Below are 15779 nucleotides of genomic sequence, written 5' to 3'. Positions count from 1 at the left end.
CAGATTGTGGCGGCTTCGAAGCTTTCGAGCACTTGTTGCGACATAGTGCGAGTGCTTGAAATTGGTCCTGGTACCGGAAATTTGACGTCCAAGTTGTTGCAACTGAATCCCGTACTGATAGTCCATGCAATTGAATTCGATCTACGTATGGTGGAGCAACTGAAGCTCCGATTTCCGGCCGAGATCAATGCAGGTCGTCTCATATTGGAGCATTCCGACTTCGAGGATTTTCGCTTTGGAGAGCAAACAGACTCTACTCAAAGCGAAAAGCGCCTCTTTAGCGCTTGCGTAGCCAATATTCCGTACCACTTGTCGTCTATAGTAGTGTCAAGACTTTCAAATTACATGCATCGCTTCTCCACGACATTTAAATGTGCAGTGCTGCTTGTACAAGAAGAATTTGCTTTGCGACTGTTGGCTCAGCCAGGTGATAAGATCTATAGTCGGCTAAGTGCAAATACAGCTCTTGTTGCGGATGTCACGTCGATTGTGAAGGTACCAAGAAAGCATTTTGTCCCTCCTCCAAAGGTGGAGTCGAGGGTGATTAAATTGGTCCCTCGCGCTGCTACGACGCCCACATTGCCATCCAATGAGGCTTATTTTTTTCCAAAATTTGACGCATTATTAAGACTATGTTTTGAGCGTAAGAATAAGACATTACGAGCATTATTGCTCGCGAAGACAGCAAGATCGCAGTACTTGCTCAACGAAGACGCACAAATGGACACGGAAGACGAGTATCAAGATGTAACAAAGCGTGTTGAAGCAGCATTACTTGCGACAAACCTCACGTCTAATCGAGCAGTAAAGGTTTCAGTATCTGAGTTCATTCACTTGATGCACGAGCTGCACGAACGCGGGATTGATCTACGACCAAGCCAGACCCGCCATTTTCGAAATTAATACACCAAAAGTCTTAAGTTCTAGTCAATGGACACCAAAATGTCTACTCTTGTCCATTTCCTACACTTTTCGTCATTACTATCGTCTTTTCTAGCATTTATACACGTTCAAAATGGTCTTACAAGAGGTTGAAATTATTACGTTGCTCGTCGTTCAACGAAAAGCTCCACGTGACTCCGTCTCGAAGAGTCAATGCGTGCTGCCACTTTTCTGGCGCTTGCTAAAAATGTGGCCACGATGTCGATGATTTATATGGGACACACGAAACTCTTCGGCAATAGGCGATTCGTCGTTTTGCATATCTCGTTGTCGCTTGTGTAAATTTTTCGAATTGAGATTGCCATGAGGAACTCCTCCACTAATCAGCAGTGGTCCCGACGAGACTGTCGACGCGGAGCTTTTATTCAACGACGTTAGCTTAGACTCGCGAGCCACAACCTGAACAAATCCCTCGCCCTCTTCTGAACACTGTTTTTGCTTTTTATAACTTGGAAACAATGGCTGGACACTACGTGTCGGGCTATTATTGATAATTGCGTCACATTGATTGCCAAAAGTGGCACGTCGTTTACGTGAATGTGGTGTCTCGTCAGCAAGATTGTTGCTATTTGGACTTCGAACTCGTAGCGGGGACTGATATGATGTATTATGGTTCTCTTCCACGCTCTCGTTTTCCAAGCTCTCAATTTCCGTACACTCCGTGGCTTCATTCGTCTCTTGTTCGGCAGGTTTAAGTCCATGCTCCTTGTTTAATGTATTACGAAAGGATATGGACACCTGACCAATCCGTTGAATGAGCGACAAGGACGTCTCGTTGCCATCCTTATCCGCAATCGGCGACGCCCTCTCGGCCGCAGGCATAGCGTCGCTTTCAGTTCGATTCATTAACTGAGATGTCTTTGCTTTACTCGAGATGTCTTCAACTGCAGCCTCCGAATTTTCGCTGCCCCCAGCCTGCTCAATGTCTCGTTGCTTCATCTTTCGCGTAAGCTCCTCAATCGCTGCATACGAGTCGAGACCTTGGCGCTTAAGTCGCCCGAGCTCTTGCTTTACAATAAGAGCACGCACAGCATCTTCGTGATTCATTTGAAACTGACGCACAACATCCCGCACGGCGATGGCATCGGGCGGCTCCAGGCTTGCTACGATGCGTCGCAAGAGCAGCTTCACAGCTTCCTCGCGTCTGATTCCACTTGTGAGAAGCAGCTGTAGCTCTTGCTTGACCACGCCTTGGAATTCACGCTGCGCTTCAAGCATACGAGCACTCGAGAGTGAGCCAGCGCGAGGCGCGGACGCCACGCGCCGGGTCGACGTCGGAGCTTCCATGAGCATAAGTCCGAAGAAGCAGGACGGAAAGTGCGGTGGCTTAAGAGGTTCAAACTTTGTTCTGATTGGTTTATAAGAAGGTTTTTCTATCAAAAACATATCATTTAAGATCGTTCAATCACAAAATAAATTCTTTTTTTTTGCCAATCAGATCGATCATCGAAACAGATTACAGATACAACACGAAAAGCCCTAAGATGGCTCACCGCCTGTCGCAGAAGCGCAATGTTAAGACGTACGAGCGTCCAGGACTGAGCGAAGAGGAACTCGAGGAAATTCGTAAGACGTTTAATCTTTTTGATACCGATGGTTGTGGCACGATCGATCCCAAAAAGCTTAGGGTGGCGTACAGTCAGTTAACTTCGAAGCCAGGAATCCGACCATTTATCAAATCGTTGGCGATATTGATCGAGATATAAGTGGTTTGATCGACTTTAATGAGTTTCTTAACCTGATGACTCTCAAAATGGTCGCCGGGTATGCTCGATTGCGTTGTGTGCATAGTGACTGATTCCGTAGTGCTGCTTAGAGTGACAAAGACTCAAGAGAAGACATTCAAAAGGTTTTCAATCTCTTTGACAATGACCAGACGGGTAAAATCTCACTTCGTAATCTCATGCGTGCGGCCAAGGAATAAAACAAAACCATGACAGACACTGAGCTACTCGAAATGATTGAAAATAGCTGATACGGATCAAGATGGAGAGATTGAGGGTGAAGAGTTTTATACCGTTATGACGAAGGAGGCTTTCACGTAGTCTTATGCATGTGTGTCCATGCTAAGAAGAATACAGAATGGTATTGGACTAGCATAAGCTCTAAACCTCATCATGTAAATTATAAGTAAAATTTCTTCCCTTTAAATTTTAGTAATCTGCAGTGGCATCATTTAGAGCGACACAAATGACGGCCTTGTGGTGGCCGCTGTACTGCCGAATGGCCTCGCCCTGACTCAAATCCCATAGTCGAGCACTTTGGTCGGACGAACACGTAACTAAATACGACGACACGGCCGAAAACGCACAATCCCAGACCCACCGTTGGTGGCCCTGCAACGTATGGATCAATCCTGCGCTACTCGGCACAGGGGGCGCGATCGGGCCCATTGAGGCACTCATACTCGACGAGCTCAGCTGTCGTTGTGAACTTATGGACCCATTGCCAGTAGCTTCCGGTTCGATGACGTTACCGCTCGCAGAAGCCGCCATGACCATTGGTAAATTCCATACTTTCGCAGTTTTGTCCGATGAACATGTAGCCAAGAATTTGCCATTGGAACTGATTTGAGTCTTTAGAATGTATCCACTATGGGCCTGAATAGATCCGTGTAGTTCATAGTGACCCTCGGCTCTAGGGCAGTAAAAGAAGCATTTGCCGTGGTTTGTCGCTGCAACGAGCGCACTGCCATCTCGAACAATGTCCACGGATCGAATACTACTTTCTTCTGTCTCACCTGTTGGGGGCTCGAGCTTTGTCGTCAATGCGTTGGCTGTGAGATCGTACACGCGCACGACTCCGTTTTGGTCGCCCACGAATAGCTCGGCCTGGTTCGGGTGCAGCACTACCGAATTGAGTGGCACTCCAGCGTTGTAGCTGCGCTGACAGCCGGGTGCACGCAAGTCCCATATCTTGACGCATCCGTCGTCCGAGCACGAGTACATCCATTTACCGTGGCACTGAAAGCCCAGGGATGTGACATTACTAGCGTGGCCATCGTAACTCGTGACATGATTGGGATTATTGCTGTTGATTTCAAAGAGACGGATATGCGGATTGCCCGCTGCCGCTATGTACTTCTTGTCTGGTGTAATTTGGAGACAATTTACTTGCTGTAGCAAATGATAGCCAAAAGAGTTAGTTTTAATACAAATGCATAGGTTAGCAGCGTACCGAGTCAGGATACTTGACCGTGCGGTTACACGTACCCGACGCGGCCTCCCAGAAGCGTATGGTGTGGTCATAGCCTGCAGTCGCGAGCACCACGCCTGCCATGACTGAGGGTACACGGAAATCGTTTGTTAGGGGTACACTACTCGCCACAGTATTTACTAATTCCCAATAAGTAACCCTTTTAATTCCTCCGTTCATAAATGGCCCAACCGGCGGCGACAGGGGCGGCGTCCACGTCCGCGGCGCCTCCAGTCTTACTGTCGACTTCCTCCCCGTCTAATCAGGACCGGAATGAAGCGAAGACTCACGCGTGTCCTAGCTATTCGGCTTTGTCTTCTGATACCGAGCAGAAGCCGCAGAATGTCGCCGCAGAATCTCCTTCCGCGAAAGCGGAACCACCTACAGACTCTTTAGAGGCCACCGTGAACGTTCGTGCTGCCAAGATTGCTAAACTATTGAGTACACAAGCTGTCATGATTGATTGCACGACCCAGGAGCAGGAGGAGGTGCGCAAGATGCAACAGCTTGCGCTTGCCCAGCAACCGGTGCAGCAGTTTCAAGCAATGACCCAGGAGCTCGAGGCGCCATCGCGATTTGCAATGAAGCCATCTAGTACAATAAGCAGTAGTCCTACAATAATCACCCCAAGTGTGGTGGGACTGGTAAAAACAACCAACGACTTGCCGAAACATCAATCCGAGCAATTAACAAAGCTGCAACAAAACGCACCGCGTCAAGCTCAGTCCGTACAACCACAATCTAATGAGGAGTGGTTACGAAATAAATTCCTGCTCGAACAAGAAAAACCAATGCTCTTGAAACTCCAAACGCAGCAGCAGGATGGACACTCCGGAAACACCGCCACCGCCACATTGATTGCTGACAAATTGCTAACGCAGCAGCAACAAGTACTTCGCCAGCAGCAATTATTCCGTAGCATGCTCCAGAAGCAACAAGATCAGCAGAAGGCCCAACTTCACTTTAAAATGCAGCTGCAAAAAGGTGGAAACACCGTGCCACCATTAATGCCTCGGATAACTGGCAAGAAGTCAACAACGACAGCAACAACGACATATTATTCCATGAAAAAGAGAAAATTAAAGAGTGCAGTTGACATGGAACTCGAGTTGCTGGCCAAAGTGTGTATACGAGTAGCGAGTGCACGAACTGACTGCGAAATGCGACAAGCATTGGACAAAATGGCGTCATGGCTTCATCGATGTCCCAAAGTGATTCTGCTTCAGATTGCTGAACGCGATTATCGAGATTCGATCGCCTATCGTCGACCAATGCTGATGCAGCAAAACCGCTGGCCTTTGGATCTTCAAGTCAAGTCGGAATGGATCACGCAGAAAATCGAAAGTCTGCTGGCAGTGTCTCTTCTTCGAGAACAGAAGAAAGATGCACGAGAGAAGACAGTAAAGAAAGAGGCGACTGTTAATAGTGCTGTTGGAACCTTTGCGGTGGCTAGACACAATGAGCTTAAAGGAGTCTTTGCAACAACGATCAAGTCAGCAGCATTGGAGACAATACCGCTTTCAACGAACAAGGCTACAGTTGAGCGAGAGTATGCCGAAGTGAAAGCACAGCTACAATCCCGACAGATTGAGATGAATCAAAAAGCCAAGGCCAAACGAGACGCAGCCAAGCTAGAAGCTTCGAATGTGGTGGACAGTGCGGCCACTGCAGCAATGGCAGGAACTTGTTACAAGCGTCCATTGCAGTTTCAAGGGTCGGATTCCTTCCAAAAGTCGCCGATTTCTTCAATTCAGACGGTAACGACCTCAGTGACGAGCATGTATCGACCACCATCTACGACTACGATCCCTCCCATCTCTCCTCAAGTTGCCCAGCACCTTTATGATTTGGATCTGAGTCCCCGAGCAACCTCGGAGCCAGACGACAAGATGTACCTCCCATCCAGAATTGTGTCGAAAATCATGTACAATGCCTTGCCAAGGGCCTCCGATCCACGTGGTGCTTCACAAAACATACAATCTGCTCAAGGTTGCAATGCTCAAGAGGATCACGACTCGTTCCAGGACTCGATTACTATTAGCGACGACGCCGTGACGTTCATGCAAGAGTGCGTGACCGAGTTTTTACTTTATTTTACAAGTGAAGCCCGCGATGTTTCGGTCTTACAAAACCGAAAAACGAAGAAAGGAATTGGCTTGTCGATTTCAGGAACTCATATTGTCGAAAGTATGGACAATCTCGGATTGACTTCGTACGCTCAGGTGTTGTCCAAGTATAATGAAAAGGTGAAGGAGTTTCAAGAGGCCGCGGCACGAAGAAAGATCGAGCGCAAGAAAATGACCCAACTGCAGAGAGCTACAGCCGCTGTTAATGCAATGACGGCGGAAAGATTTGGAGTGTACGGACATATTGGCGCGAACTCGAAACCAATGTTGCTTGATAATACTCAAAAGGGGAATGGGCCTTTAATTAGTCATTCTGATGTGATGACAGGATCTAAACCGACAGCTTTGGGATCGACAGTCTTATCAGTCACAACGACACCCACAACGTCAAAAATAACGATACCAACAACTGAAGAATGAGATTTTTTAAATTTATTTGTGCTCGTCCTACTTATTGAGAAATGGCATGATGATGTGCAGATAACGTCCACACGATTAATTCTTTAAATAATTTTGTGTTTGTACCACAGTAGATTTTTTTCTGTTTTGATACCCCTCCCTTTTTTGATAGCCATTCTATTTTAATAACTTGATTTAATCCCTTCTTGGATTATCAAAAAAGTTTTATTTGATCAAAATTGGCCTCTATCAAGCAGCTCCTCTGATATTAGGCCGTGACCACACAAACTCCTTTTTAATTTATTTATGGAGGTTACAGCTTTGAGGACCACGTCAAATGCTTTCTGTTCAAATTAAGTGTGATGGGTATTTGTCTCATTAGAAGGGATGGCTTAGTGACGCAGTGTTAAAAGTGCAACCGTGCGGTTAACTGTTTAGACGCGGATCAACACTAGTACGACTCTCTGAGTCGTGTCTTTAGTTCTGTAGAAGTAAGTCTGCAAAGTAGCTGCTGACTAAGTGCTAATTCTTCTTAGTTCCGATGACTCCCTTACTTGCTCCTGCATCTTACACAACTGCTCCATAAAAACAGGGTCCATGTTTACTTGCTGTAACATGAACAGCTGACTATTTTGGAACCATAATTGCACATTTGTGCGTGGAAATTTGGCAGTGGCTTGCTGTCATCATCGTCATTATTCTCCTCACATGGCTGGCGAAACCGCTCGATAACTATATGTAATGGGGCACACATCGGTTGGAGAACCGTTGGTGTGGTACATTTACTTTATGAGTAAAATACCTATCTGATTTTTAAAATAATTAGTTACTTAAATCATTTTAGTATGGGTAACAAATGTGGTCGCCAGATATAAATCTGGCGGCCAAAATATATTTCGAATTAGCTAGGGTAAAGTTTTTAGATTTAAAAAATGAAATAAAGTGCAGTTCCCCTTTTGATCTTAAAGCGTTAAGTGCCTTTCTAAGGCTTGCGCATTGATCTGTAAGAGATAGAAGCCTTATAAGGTATACCCTCTTGGGCACATGGCTCTACGAACCCCTGAATCCCTTGAACAAGGATTCGTTAAGCTTTATTAGCTTGTACGACTCCCTGAGTTGTTAAAACCCATTAGTTTAGTTCAATAGAACTAAGTGACTCTCTGAGTCTGAAAGTCTTCCTCTGACTTTATAGGCGAGGTAGCTCCGCTACACTTTATGCACACAAACTTTTCATGGCCCTCAAGTTGCTTTATTGTCAAAAAGCTGATAGCATGCAAGCGCCAGAAAGACTGTCTTGTAGATGTCTTTGACAATTACCTTCATATACGCTGAACCGCTTTCGCCGTGTCGTTTACGCGATTGGATGTTGTGGCGCTGGTTGAACCTTGTAAGCCATCCACTCGGAAAAAGTGGTTAGTTCTCTTCAGTGTAAAGCTCTGATTTGTTGTAGCCTCATTTTGATCAGGTCACCTGCACATGAAAGCCTCAGTAAGGAGCGGAGGGCTTATGATGCTGGGTTGTTCTCAGGTCTTGCCAGACATACTGCGCTTTCGTTGCTTGGACCAAGCAAACAGTGCATATCAAGGCGAGGGTATTACTTCGCGATGGGATTTAATGTCATGCTGATTATTATCTGACTCGGTATTTAAAAGCTTTGAATCATAATTAACGTGTTTGAAGTTGTTGCTTGCGTAACCTTTAAAGTGTCGCGTCTCTTACAAAGTTGGATTGGGATTTTGAAGGATTTTAACGGCGATGCTTACGAATTGCGTGACGGATAAGATCATTGAGCATTTGCGCGAGAATCCTTTCGCAATACCTCCACCACGGCAAGACAAGTTTAATAATTATTATAAAGGATGTCTTTTACCTGATTTAGGCTGGTCAGCAGACACGAAAAATGCAGAATGTATTATTCAGGTATTACAGTCTTAATTCCCTATTCAATTTACTTTATCCACCCCCTTTCTCCCTCGATGCGGCAGTTCTACCGGTTCATTCATGCGTTAATTAATTGTTTCGGACAAAAACGCTTAACCCCTTCTCATTTAATACTTCCTCTCGGTCCCGACCCATCGACACAGAGAGTTTCTTCTGTAAATGCAACCGTGCTGGCCACCTTCATCTAGTGGTTGACCTATTTATTTGTCTGAGGAAGACGTATAGGCTTGAGATACAGCAGACCTCTGAATTGCTTATCTGATGGTTTGGGTTTTAGATTAGCATGCTGAATTTTGCAAAAATACATTTTACTTCTTCGACAATGCATGCTATACCATATTACCGCATGGACCAAAAAGTAAATTGCTTGTCGGTAACCTCGTTGTATACTAGGGTTCAGAGTCTTTTTTGGGGCATAGAGTATCTGGGTCTGTGTGGGAATGCCCAGTTCGACCTATTGAGCCTGCATTTCCACTGTAATACCGTCCGTGGACTATTATAAGAGGACTTGAATTTTTTTGCCAAGGTTGGTTACAGTGAATTAGGAATTGCATTAATTCAAAGTTTAAGATAGTCACTCCAAGTTAGTTACGAACATGCTTGAAGAGGTGAATAAGTCAGGTGAAAAAGCGGCTAAATGACTTCGAGCACGTAGAGCTAAAAGCTTCGGTCAGCTTTTGCTCTAGAAATCAGCTCGGATGGACGATGGAGGCAAGACAAGAGAAAATAGGCGAAATTCTTCTATTTCAGTGCTATAGACTCTCTCTTTGACCCTAGCACGATTAATAACGAACATATTTTAAGCCAAAGCTCAGAGTAGAAGACGACATCAACATGGCACAGGTGCTCCCGAGAACCAGTCACGAAAAAGCTGCGTCGATGGCTGCTGGGGCTATTCCTCCTCACACACACGAAAGGAGCGCGGACGCTAACGCGCTAAAAAATGTTCTCACGATGCTGAGCGGCATAGACAAGCGCATGAAGAAGATGATACTGTCACAGGCGAGGATTACCAAAGACGAGCGCAGGCGAGGCTTTGCTGACAGCGACATGTTCAACTTAATGCTTGGCACTGCATGTGCGGGCAAGTTACATCAAGAAGCTCTGGGCTGCTCAGACTTGCGAAACTACCAAGCGCCGTGCCCTGTGATGGAAAGGCTTGACAAGTTTAGGTCCAGGGATCATCAAGATCTGCAGCAGCCCGCACAGTCGCCACTCACTCGCCCGCCTCATTGCTATCGTACCAGCAGCTGTCGCAGCCGCAAATCCCGTGCAAGATCCAAGGACGACTCCCGATACAAGGCAGGGCAAGCTTGCGATACGCAAATTCGATAGTGCTGACGGTAACGTTGATTTCAGGTAATTTTTTTTGTGCTGGGGAAAGACTTTTTAGCGACAGTTGGACATTGCTCAAGAGTCGTGCAGACTTCCATGGACTATAAATGTGAAGCCAGATTTAACGGGATTGCTTTAGACCGGCACTGGAGCTCTACTTCAACAAGCAACTTGACACATGGTGAGCTGTGCTACCGACTTTGCAGTACGTTATGCAGCGTATCAAGACCAACATTACTGCAGTTCAAGCGATGATTATTTACGGCAAAGACATCAATCGCTCGTGGCGGGGACGTCATCTCTGCCTCGCCGCGGTCAGTAATGCAGCTAAAGGGGTCGAGTAGCAGATTTTCGAGAATATAGTACGCTACGCATCGCCTAAACTTTTCATGATGGCGAAGTACCAAACGCATCGCGTCGACTACCTCGTGTTTACTGAGGAACTTGCGCATTTTATGCGATTGGTATGGAATCTCGATCAGGGCGGGCTGTTGGAAAAGAGAAGTCACTCATATGGAGACATGACGTTGCTTACGGAGACACGTCCTGCTATGGCGAATAGTAGGACTTGTCAAGGCTAATTGTCAAACAAGAAGACTGACAACACAAATGGAGGCCTTCGAAGCAAGGGCGGCGGAAATATTGTGCTCGCAGTTGGCGATGGCACTAGTGCGGTGAACTCGCGCCATGCTAATTGGCACAGACACTGGCGATTGGAAACATCACTGATTGTGGCGGTTACGAATGAATGCTGGACAGTGGATCCAGTCGCCACCTGGTCAACAATTCGCCTCTGTTATTAAAAGCAAAACTATGCGAACATGAGTGGGCATCTAACTAATAAAGGGTTGTTGAAGATGCCACATGGATACTTACTGCGTTAGCTAAAGAGTAGCAGCGAGACGTTACATTAAGTGATGTCTACTTTGCTCCAGAACTATTGCACACTTATAATTCGTTGAGCAAGCTCGAGTGCAAGGGGTACCGAGTCGTGTATGATGGCACAAACCGCAATCATACACGACTCGCAAGACGCAGCGATGGTGAAGTCGTTTCTGATTTATCGATGGATACTAATGATCTTATCTCGAAGGCAGTGAACCTGATGTGTAGTCAAAGTACTCCTAGTGACTTTTTAGTGGGGACATTAAGTCATGAGATATTGGACGCATCAGCCAAGGACATGCAAAGTGGATCACTGTGCTACTTCCATCAGTGTCTGGGTCATTTGACTTTCGACGCAATTGAGCGGATGACAAGAGTTCCAGCATCTGACATCAAAATTACGCACCGATCAAGTTTGTGTGTGTCGTGCTGAAGGGAAGCATTGAGAATAAGTAGCCGCACAAGGACACAGTGCTAACTCGCCGATGGACGGTAATGGCGGCGTCATATGCTTGACCTGTAAGGGCCCGATGACACCAAGGGACCAACATGAAAACCGGTACGTGATTATTAAATGGATCACAGGTCAAATAACTGCTGCGTATTTGTCGCGTACATGAGATAAGGCCGAATAGCGGAACAAAGTATGAAAATTTCGACCTATTTGCAAGTCCATAGGATTTATCAGGACGATTTTAAAAAGCGAGTGATTAAGCATCGAATGGAACGGTTAAGCGAATGCATTGAATGGTGATTTGGTCGCTCGGTGAAATATGCAAGTCGACAGTCGTTGTCGTTGTGGAGTAATGCATACTTCATAAGTTCTCATTCGCAGCTCAAAAAGCGAGCATCGCCGACGGAGGTGCTCGCAAAACGTGCTTCTAATTTGCGTGACATTGTAGCATTGGGACTTTTGTGTTTTGTTAACCGCGACCCGCGAAAGAACTCGCTGGCAAAGAGAGCTCAAGTCGGCGTTTTCTTCGGACGTAGCGGCGAAACCAAGGGCTACGGTGGAGCAGGAGAACAGAGTTGTGGTTACGCTGGCGAACGACATCGAAACTTTGAGTGATGCTCAAGACAGCCAGCTGCGAGGGCACTTCAGTTCAAGGATCAAGCAGATGTAACGGAGTCAACATGTTAAAATAAGCTTTGGTTTGGCTTCAAAAAGTTAAGGCAAAAAGTAGTAGTCGAAGTCATGGGCACTTGCTGCACTTAGGACTCGAGGTGGAACGAAACGGATGCAGTCTTCATGTGACAAAAAGGAGCAAGAACACGAAGAGAGCGTCGTGACTGACTTATACGTGCGCGATCGCAAGAATTATGGAGAAGCGATGCGCAGAAGCAATTGCGAAGGATGGGAGGTAGCCATACGTGAAAATAAAGGCACTGGAATAGAACAAGATTTGGCGTTTCGTCAATTCAGGTTTCCTTAGTATTGTACTGCACCACGAATGAATGTTTGCAACTAAGACGCATGCGATCTCGAGCGGCTTTAGGTTCGACTTGTTGTGCGCGGAAACGAGCAAGCTTTTGTTGTTAATTACCAGCTTACCTTCGCAGCAGAAATGGACATATCGACGGTAAAGGTACTACTTGCTCTAGCAGCGTCATGAGGAGCGCCCGCTAAGCACGGGTTTATGTATACAATGTTTATGTAAGAGTGGAAACGGAGTCTCACCTTAATATATTTACGGGTATTACAGGGCACAAACGTCGACGAAATTACAAAAGAGAATTTAGGCTCCCAAGCAAGAAGGAGCTATCGTCAGAATTGTGCAAGAGCTTGTACAGCCTCAAGTAGGCTGGTCGATTATGGAGTCAGCTTTTTTATGTCAAGTTGAGCGATGCGGGATTTGTACAGTGCGTGGCTTACATGTGTCTCGACTGGAAGCATGATCACGAGGGCGCTGTTGTGGTAGGTGTCTGCGTGGATGACTATCACCGGTGTGGCTGCAGTTGACCGATTCTTTGCAGTCTTTCAAGCTTGTCAATTTATAATCTTGGCCGAGTGAGCAAGGTTCTAGGAATGCGAGTGGTGCTAAATGGCGATGGTGGCTACGAGCTGGACGAGGAGGAGTCCATAATTGATCTGTAATTGATTTGCTACGTGAACACGGGCGCTCGGATGCCAGCTCGACGCTTGCTTCTATTAGGCTGACTACTACGAGGTGCACCCAAGTAACAGCGCGTTGCTTGAGATCAAGGGCAAGATTGGATTACCAACAGCTGAAGATTTTCAGTCGCTGTTTGAACCGCTGCTTAGGGCTGCGCGAAGCACACGACCCGACATTGTGTTTGCAGTTCACAAGGCAACTCGACCGACCATCAGCCGCTGCTATAGGATTGGAAGCATGCAAAGCGGTTAGCGCGCTTCTTAAAAAGGCACGAGATCGCTGAAACCAAACATGAGACCAAGCAAAAATTAACAATATGTCGATTGCGCTCGAAAATTACAGTAACGCCGATTTCGCCGCGAAAAAAAAGACAAGAAGTCTCTGACATGATAAATAATACTTCTTAACGGTATGGCAGTTAGCTGGGGTTTGAAAAAACGGGCTAGTGTATACGTATTGACAATAGAAGCCGAATTTGTGGCGGCGTCGGAGGCTGCTCGAGAGCATTTTGGGTGCGCGCGATGCTGTGCGAAATTGGCGTGGTACTTAAATTGTCCATGCTAATGCATGTGGAAAAACAGGCTGCTACTCGGCAACTTACCAGCGAAGCATCGCCGCTCAGGGCGAAACATAATTAAATTCGAGTCAAATTTGTTTGCAATTTTGCCCGTCTTCGAACCGTGCTAGCACAGTATGTGCAGTCGGAGTGAATGCTAGCTATTTTGATGACCAAGGCACTCGAAGCGACCAAGCCCACTAAATTGCGTGTTTAATGCGTGCTTTCGAGATAAGTGTTACAAATAAAATTATTCTTGTGTAGGATTGTCGTTTACGCTAGTTACGAACATGTCTGAAGATGCATGGTAAGGGCGGCGTTGTAGCGGTAAAAGGCTTAAAGTCTGTATATTCAAAAGATTCGGACAGCTTAGGCTGTAGTAATCAGCTCGGGTGGACAAAGGAGGAATCGAGACACGACATATAACGCAAAGAGAATATTGACGTATTCATTTTATTTCAGGGCTACAGACTTCAGGGCTACAGACTTCCTCTCTGACCCTAGCACGATTGCTAACCAACATGATGAATACGACAGCGACACCCATTTCGACGAAATGGATGAGAATTTCAATTTTATCACGCCTGACCGTAAAGACATCTCACCTAGAGCACCAAATCCGTTCCCAGAACGTGGTGTTGCTAATCGTTAACGGCGCTACACTTTACACCTGGCCTAGGGTCCGACTCGCCACAAACCCATTTGATAAGTCTCAGCAGCAGAAAATCTTTGCAGATGAGCAAGCTCGTCGTGATTGGCCAATGGCCCCTGCAAGATCTCGTTAAGGTTATGTCTTCCCACCACACAGTGTGTATGAGCGTCTTCGTCAAGCTGCAGGTCAAATGTTGGCAACCTGGTCCATTGGCCATATGCCTAATTATGATCTGTGTGGCTAGGTGCCTACCATAAAAAAGGTAACCCAAACAGATCATGACACAAACTTAATACCCTGACGCATATACTTAAACTACTACGCGTGGTGCCTCCGTGTCCGTGATGAGGACTATGCCAGTCATCTTATCATCTTGTTTTCCGATAAAACGGCACAAGAAGAGAGTAGAAACCTTATCCAATGGCTCAACTACTCTCGTCATTTCATTAATATAATTTACACGAACCTGATTCTTAAGTAGAATGTGGGCAATGCAAACCAGGCCGACGTGGTGGGCATTCGACTGGAATAAAAACTTCGATACACAGGTTAATGACCTAAGGCAATTAGTGTGAACGTATCGTACGCATTATGAGGCTCTTGCTTATCAGAACACTCGTGCTTTCGTTGTACGTGCACCTGCTGACCTAGAAATCGCACGGCCAAGTAACCGCCCATCCCCTAGCAGTAGGAAGCGCCGTTTGACGCAATTAGACCCCGTCATCGGCGTAAGGGCATTTTGCCGAAGAAGTACCTCAAACTCTTACGAGTACTCAGAGCGCAAGACTTCTCGAAATACTAATTTTAATAGCCATTGAAATGGCGCCGCTTTTTAAGTTTGTCCATGCAAATTGACGATTTCCTCGCTCTACGAGCAACGCAGAAGGGAACCAATCATCGGCAACGGCTCTTGTTGTCTTGAGGCGCGAGGTGTAACGTCTCTTAGAATCTCTTGCTATAGCTCAAAATTTGCTCAAACCCGTCGAACGAGGTTAGTCCGCAACAACCTTACTAAGAGAGTCAGTTGGGCATCCTGATGAGGACACAGCGGTCTGCGGCAAAATTTATTTTTCTTCGCGGAAGCGCCTTGAATCTCACCTGGAAGTTCCCGGTATGGCTTAAGCAAGCTAAGGTACAGTGTGATTACCAATCACAATGTGGAGTCAGCTACCGGCGGCTGTGTTAACGCACAGACAACGCCGAAGGTCCACCACTCGAAAAGGTCGAGTGGATTGAGACATGAATGTACGCTTAGTGAGCGACATTCAAGGAGTATACCGGTTGCCCAGAAAGGACAACACGATGATCCAAGGTCGAGTAGAGAGTCGACCGTAGTGGACCCGACTGTGATAGCGCAATCACACTCGGAAGACGTTGAGGGAAGAGGTCCCCACGTATTTGAGGAGAAATCTCCTTAAATAGTTGAAGTAACTAGACTTCAAGATGCCGAGGGATTAATCGCTCGGCAGCCTGTGGATAAATTCCAGGAAGAAACCGAGACATTAAATGTCTTGGTTAATAACGGTTCAAGAGTAGGCGCTTCTACTCTTGATCTGTATGCGCCTCCGAAGTTAACTTCGGAGATAACTCAATTACCAACCCTAGAACCTAAGCGGTTCTTGAGAGATCTGCAT

The 15779-nt window shown here is 46.3% G+C and overlaps 3 protein-coding genes across 3 annotated transcripts; 1 reads left to right on the top strand and 2 right to left on the bottom strand.

The window, feature by feature from the left end:
• Positions 1–1092: 1092 nt before the first annotated feature.
• Positions 1093–2235, bottom strand: CCR75_008599 (uncharacterized protein; the record flags this gene model as incomplete). The annotated part of the gene is made up of 1 exon (XM_067966650.1): positions 1093–2235. The coding sequence occupies one exon, from the start codon at positions 2233–2235 to the stop codon at positions 1093–1095; it is 1143 nt and encodes a 380-aa protein (XP_067817010.1).
• An 860-nt stretch (positions 2236–3095) lies between these two features.
• On the bottom strand, positions 3096–4221 carry CCR75_008598 (uncharacterized protein; the record flags this gene model as incomplete). The annotated part of the gene is made up of 2 exons (XM_067966649.1): positions 3096–4058; positions 4120–4221. 2 exons carry the CDS (start codon positions 4219–4221, stop codon positions 3096–3098), a joined length of 1065 nt encoding a protein of 354 aa, XP_067816540.1.
• Positions 4222–4319: 98 nt separating this feature from the next.
• Positions 4320–6683, top strand: CCR75_008597 (uncharacterized protein; the record flags this gene model as incomplete). Its single annotated transcript, XM_067966648.1, has 1 exon — positions 4320–6683. One exon carries the CDS (start codon positions 4320–4322, stop codon positions 6681–6683), a length of 2364 nt encoding a protein of 787 aa, XP_067817011.1.
• Positions 6684–15779: the final 9096 nt, after the last annotated feature.

The sequence above is a fragment of the Bremia lactucae genome, linkage group LG14 (genome assembly GCF_004359215.1).
Source record: "Bremia lactucae strain SF5 linkage group LG14, whole genome shotgun sequence".
NCBI classification, from domain to species: Eukaryota; Oomycota; class Peronosporomycetes; order Peronosporales; family Peronosporaceae; genus Bremia; species Bremia lactucae.
The sequence above is the reverse complement of the archived record's forward strand: the minus strand, read 5'-3'. Positions and strand labels throughout refer to the sequence as shown.